The sequence below is a fragment of the Mastomys coucha genome, unplaced genomic scaffold (genome assembly GCF_008632895.1).
Source record: "Mastomys coucha isolate ucsf_1 unplaced genomic scaffold, UCSF_Mcou_1 pScaffold15, whole genome shotgun sequence".
Lineage (NCBI taxonomy): Eukaryota > Metazoa > Chordata > Mammalia > Rodentia > Muridae > Mastomys > Mastomys coucha.
In genome coordinates this window covers 106,490,594-106,496,895 of record NW_022196897.1, presented here as the reverse complement: position 1 = coordinate 106,496,895, position 6,302 = coordinate 106,490,594, and the positions used below count along the sequence as shown (strand labels likewise).

General features: G+C 41.1%; 1 protein-coding gene across 1 annotated transcript in view; it reads left to right on the top strand.

The window, feature by feature from the left end:
* Positions 1 to 6,302, top strand: part of Tp53bp1 (tumor protein p53 binding protein 1) — a 79,674-nt gene that overhangs the window by 13,509 nt on the left and 59,863 nt on the right. Inside the window, exons 7-8 of the mRNA XM_031371638.1 lie at positions 2,665 to 2,794; positions 4,450 to 4,616. Coding sequence (XP_031227498.1) covers positions 2,665 to 2,794; positions 4,450 to 4,616 — 297 coding nt within the window. The remainder of the gene's footprint in view (positions 1 to 2,664; positions 2,795 to 4,449; positions 4,617 to 6,302) is intronic.

The following is a 6,302-nucleotide window of genomic DNA, read 5'->3' as shown; positions in this document are numbered from 1 at the left end:
TTTTTTTTCTAAGGTGTTTTTTCTTTTGTTGTTGTTTTTGTGTTGTTCGTTTGCTTGAGTCTCGCCTTGCAGCTGTAGCTGGTCTGGATCTTGTATGTAGTAGACCAGAATGGCTTTAACTCATAGAAATTCACTAGCTACCTCTTCAAGCTTAGAATTTTTTTTGTTGTTTTGTTTTGTTTTGTTTTTTTGTTTTTTTCAAGACAGGGTTTCTCTTTGTAGCCCTGGCTATCCTGGAACTTAGTCTGTAGACCAGGCTGGCCTCGAACTCAGAAATCCACCTGTCTCTGCCTCCCAGGTGATGGGGTTAAAGGACCACTGACTGGCTTAGAAAAATTATTCTATTTTATTTATATGACTGTTTTGATTTTATGTATTTATGAGTACAACATGTTTGTCTGGTGCCTGCAGAGGTCAGCAGGGGGAATCAGATTGGAACTATAGTACAGATGTGAGCCACTGTTGTGGATGTTGGGAATAAAATCTGGGTCCTTTGCCAGAGTAAGAAGTGCTCTTAACTGCTGAGTTATAAGTCTCTCTTTTTTTGTGGGTGGGGGGCTTCCTCAAGACAGGGTCTCTCAGTGTAGCCCTGGCTGTCCAGGAACTCACTTTGTAGCCAGAGTTACCTTGAACTCTGGGATCTGCTTGCCTCTCCCTTTGAAGTGTTGAGATTAAAGGTGTGCACCACCATGCTTGGCTTCCCAATAAGTTTTAAAGTGATCCAAATAATGTATCATAAGTTTGCAGAGTAAGCAGTAAGGACTTCTCGAGTGATGGCTTGTAGGTTGACATTTTTCTCTAAGTAGGTCACTGATTACTTTCTTTTTGGGATGATACATTTTTTCTTTAAGATTTTTATTTTTAGTTTTTAAAGATTTATTTATTGTATATGAGTACATTGTAGCTGTCGTCAGACACACCAGAAGAGGGCATTGGATTCCATTACAGATGGTTGTGAGCCTCCATGTGGTTGCTGGGAATTGAACTCAGGACCTGTGGAAGAGCAATCAGTGCTCTTACCCTCTGAGCCATCTCTCCAGCCCCTTATTTTTGTTTTTGATGATTTATTTATTTTATTTGCATTGGTGGTTTTCCTGCATGTATGCTTGTGTGAGAGTGATGGATCCTCTGGAACTGGACATACTGACAGTTGTGAGCTGCCATGTGTCTACTAGGAATTGAACCCGTGTCCTCTAGAAGAGTAGCCATGCTCTTAACTGCTGAGCTGTGTCTCCAACCCCAGTACATTTTTTAAAAAATTAATTTTAGCCGAGTGGTGGTAGCACACGCCTTTAAATCCTAGCACTTGGGAGGCAGAGGCCGGCAGATATCTGAGTTCAAGGCCAGCCTGGTCTACAGAGTGAGTTCCAGGACAGCCAGGGCAACACAGAGAAATCCACCTGCCTCTGCCTCCCATGTGCTGGAATTAAAGGTGTGTGCCACCACTGCCCAGCTTCTGTCTGTATCTTTACATTTCTCTCTATATATGTGTAGATATATTTATTTAAGTAATGTTTTTATTTAGGTTTTGATAATTTCATACAATATTTTTTGATTTTTATCTAACCATCTCCTTCCAGGTTTTGCCCTACCCCCCAACTTTGTATTCCGTCCTTCTCTCCCTCCTTCTTCTTAAATAAGACAAACCCCCATGCAATCCCCTTTGTTATAGCTGACTCTTCCTGGGCATGTGGCCTTCCCTGGAATGTACTATATATATTTACCCGTGTCCTCTAGAAGAGTAGCCATGCTCTTAACTGCTGAGCTGTGTCTCCAACCCCAGTACATTTGTGTGTGTGTATATATATGTGTGTGTGTGTGTGTGTGTATATATATATATACATATATATATACTAGCTGTCATGCATGTTGACCAGTTGTTAATTGCCATCTGCTACAGCAAGCAGCTCCTTTGATAAGGACCTAGTGGTGCACTGATGTCTTTGTAGAGCGAGATGTCAGTAGGAATCATGCTATTGCTGTGTCCCTTCAGCAGAGTGACAGAGTTGTTTTCCTTTGTGGCCCATGACCTATCTGGCTTCAGGGTCTTGAGTCAGTGGCAGTTTTATCTCATGAAATAGGCCTTGAATCCATTTTTTTAAAGAAAGAAGTAGTTGTTTACTCCCATGACATCTCTGCCACTATTGCACCATCAGGCATAACTTTCCAGGCTGGCTGTGTAACTTGAGGATCACGACTTGGTGAAACTGATGACCACTTTTTCTTCTGTAGTCACATGCGTAGCATCTTTTAGCACTATGAGTACTACCCATAGGGAGGAAGCTTCTAGCTGAGTATTAGCTAGATTTCTCCATGTTCTATGACTCAAGTATGTAGTGTCTTCGGCCATAGGGTCTTATCCTCAAAATGTGGGGGCAACTGATAGCGGTAGGAATAGACTGTAATGCTTGAGAGGTATCTGTGGACCTCATCAGCCAACACCTCAGAAGGTGGTAACCCATTCTTGGTACTGGGGGTTTTATTTGGTAGAGTATGGTGTCTAATTGGGATACTGTCCCTCTATAATATAACTCTTGATATTTTAAAATTAGACTAGTTTCTGTTACCATTTTTTGCCTTTTGAGAATTATTTGGACTGCCTCTGATACTTTGAAGAGTTAATATCTGCTTTGTGTCTTTTTTCTTCCCTTCTTATATTTTAAGTAATTAAATGTGAAGAACAGTCCACTGAAGATATCTCCATGATAGAACAACCCAGCAAAGACATTCCTGTTACAGTACAGCCCAGTAAAGGTGTCCATGTGGTAGAAGAACAGAATCTACCACTTGTAAGGTTAGTCATGCACTCTCTAAAAGTGTCTGTGGAATTTTACTGTGGGGCTATGGAATTTCATTTTGGCTATGGAAACAATATTAGAAACTGCTGACTCCCCCTCTCAACATTTTACAGAACTGGCATTTTGTTTTCGTCCAATAGAAATGCTGATTATTTATACATAAAGGCTGCTTATGCAGGAACTGGAGAGATGGCTCAGTCGTTAAGAGCACCAACTGCTCTTCCAGAGGTCCTGAGTTCAAATCCCAGCAACCACATGGTAGCTCACAACCATTTCTAATGGGATCTGATGCCCTTTCCTGATGTGTTTTGAAGATAGCTACAGTATACTCATATATATACTATAAACAAATCTTTTTTTTTTTTTTAAATGGTTGCTTATGCAGTCTTGCTGTGTGTGTGCTCTCATCTTAATTCAGGCCTATTACTAAAGGTGCATTATTGCTTCTGTAACTGTAATCTTTAATTTTTGGTTGACATCTGTCTGGGTCAGTCACTGTCTGTAGCAGATTGTTTTGCTTCTCTGGGGCTAACAGAGATGTAGATGAACGTTATATGGAAAACCTATTTCTGTTCTTGAGCACCTACATTGCTTTAGATTGTTAAGTATCACCCTTCTGTTAACTTATGGTATGGCGAGATGTAGGTATTTTTCCAAGTGTGTCTGGATCTTAGTTTGGTAGGAATAGGGAAAGGACACTGTGCTTGGTCTGTGGTAGTTTTTGTGTCCCAAACTATATTGACTGGCTAGTGGCAGAGGAAAACTGGGATGCTCTTAATTTTAGGGGAAATGAACAAACATTCAGTGTCCTTTTATTATTTCCTTCAGTAGAAGTTGGGGTTGAGGTCCTCAGCAACAGTGATCTAGTCATGGCTTTTAGGCTTTTATTTTTTATTGAGATAGTGCTTTGCCATGTGACCAGGCTAGCTTTGAACTTGAAAGAATCCTCCTGCTTCAGCTGTCTTAGTGGTAGGATTGTAGGTTTGTGCCCCATCATGATCCATTATGGCTTTTCTTAATAAAGTCCTTATTTCAGCTTTGATATTATTATTATTATTATTATTATTATTATTATTATTATTATTATTATTTAAACAGGTTCTTACTTTGTTGTTCTTCTGACTTAGTATGTAGTCCAGGTTGACCTTGAACTCATAATCCTTTCACTTCAGCCTTTGAAACACTGAGACTATAGGTATGGGTCACACGCCTGGCTTTCCTGTTAGTCTTGCTTTTTTCATTTTTCCTTAGGAATATTAGAGTAAGTAAGTCTCTAGGAAGGGGTCAAGAATGTGAATCTTATGTGGTTAAGCAATATGTGTAAAGGAATCCTGGAAAAGGTCAGCAGGCAACATATGTTTATGGCACCAGTGATGAGAAAAGCCATATCAAGTCTGTATAAGGACTTCTGTAGCAATTCTTAATCACTTGTCAGAAGTATTCAACTGACAGGAAACTGAAAAGAGGTCTGGTTGTAGGGATGAGGGAGACAGGCTTTGAAATGCTCATGGACTTTGCAGTATTATTTCACTTTTCATAAGTTTTGTAGATTAGGGCTATTAGAATTTTTGAAATTGTTAGAAGCTTTTTGTTGAAAGAGGGAAACCTTTGAATTTAGCAATCTTCATCATTGTTGACATGAATCTCCTAGGTCCGGAGACCTGCCTTCCAGCCCTCAAGTCTCTGTTGCTGCTGTGGAGACGAAGGGACAGGCACCGGCCCGAGAGCTGCTGGACGGGGAGCCGCAGGCTCAGACCTCAGCAGAGCCTGAGGTTTCCTCAACTCAGGAAGACTTGTTTGACCAGAGTAGTAAAACAGGTAGGAAGGTTGACTATCTCCACAGCTCCTCTTCTCACATGTTCTACATTTTTATTTTAGTTCTGAGGCTACTGTTTAAGTTAAAAAGTTCTTTTTAAAGTAGCTATGATATAGAATAGCTAATGATATGGAAGAATAATATGGAAGAAAAATAAATTCCTAGCCAGTTAGTGATGAGGGCTGCCAGAGAATGTTTACTGTTCAGCATTTTGTGTAGCTGTCACCCTTTTGGAAGCTGAGGTAAAATAGGAGTGCATCTAGTAAAGCCTGGTAATATGGACAGAGTTGCCTTTCCTTCTTCTGTCTTGTGTACTGTGATTTTCTTACTCATTTGGGTAACAGTTTATGTGTTATCTGTTAGATGACATAACAGGTAAATTAAGGTGTAGAAGAAGACACAAAGCTTAGATGTGTAGAATGGAATTTGTCTTGCTCCTGTGGTCTTCTTCCCTACTTCACCGTCTCAGAAAGCCAGACGCGTATCGAAAGGCAGGGAGGAGGTAGGCTGCGCCCCTAGGCATTGTGTGCTATACTTGGTATGCAAGGCATCAACAGGCACCCACCCACTAAAGCTACCAGGGTGTAGATAAGTTGTTTCTTTATTCCTAGGGCTAATATAGTTCTAGTCAATCTGTCTAAGTTGATGTTCTCCATGGAGAACTTAATAACTTGAGTCACTCTGGCTGCTCATAGAGTTTATTAGAAGTACTTAGTATTTTCTGTCTCCTTTGAGGAGGCTCAAGTTCTAATCATGAAAATTGCTGCATTCATACCATCAGGTGTCATGCGCATTGTTTTGACTTCTCCCATCTGCATCATGGCATGAGCTTTACTTCACCTTAGGTAGACCTTGGAATAAAAGGCTCGCTTGCTGTTTTATTATAGAAGCATCACAAGAAAGAAGAGCAGCCAAGCAGAGGTATAAGGATTCTGGCTTTTCCTCTCTATAGTAGTTACTTTTATCATTGCTGTAACAACAAGTGTGACAAAAGCAGCTTAAAGGAGGAAGGTTTGGGGCTGGGAAAGAAGGCTCAGTTGTTATGAGCACTCACTGCTCTTGCAGAGGTTTCCCAGCACCCACATGGTGGCTAACAACCATCTGTATCCCCAGTTCCCTTGTGTCGCTTCTATAGGTTCTTACAGGCGTGTAGTAACATAAACTCTCTTAGGCACACACACATACACATAAAAATAATAAAGACATGAGTAACTTTTTTTAAAAACAAAAAGGATTTTTTTTGGTCCCACAGGCTGAGAGTTCTTCATATTGGGGGGCTGTGAGAAATGGCTCGGGGTCCACGCTCAGGAAGCAGAGCTCCCTGCTGCTCAGCTCCCTCTCCTTTTATGCAGCCTGGGATTCCAGCCCCGGGGCTGCTGCCTACATTCAGTGAGGGAGCTTCATCCTCAGCTAAGCCTTTTTGGAAATGTCCTCATACACACTAAGAGCTGTATTGCTGTGATTCTAAAAGCAGCCAAGCTGACAGAATTAATCACCTTAGCTCACTCCTTGACACCAGCACATCACTTTAGATCATAACATTTCATTCCTCACCTCTAAAATCTCATTTTTGTCTCATAATGCAATTGCATGTAGTTGTTTGAAAAGTCCCCATAAGCTGGGCGGTGGTGGCACACGCCTTTAGTCCCAGCACTTGGGAGGCAGAGGCAGGCGGATTTCTGAGTTCG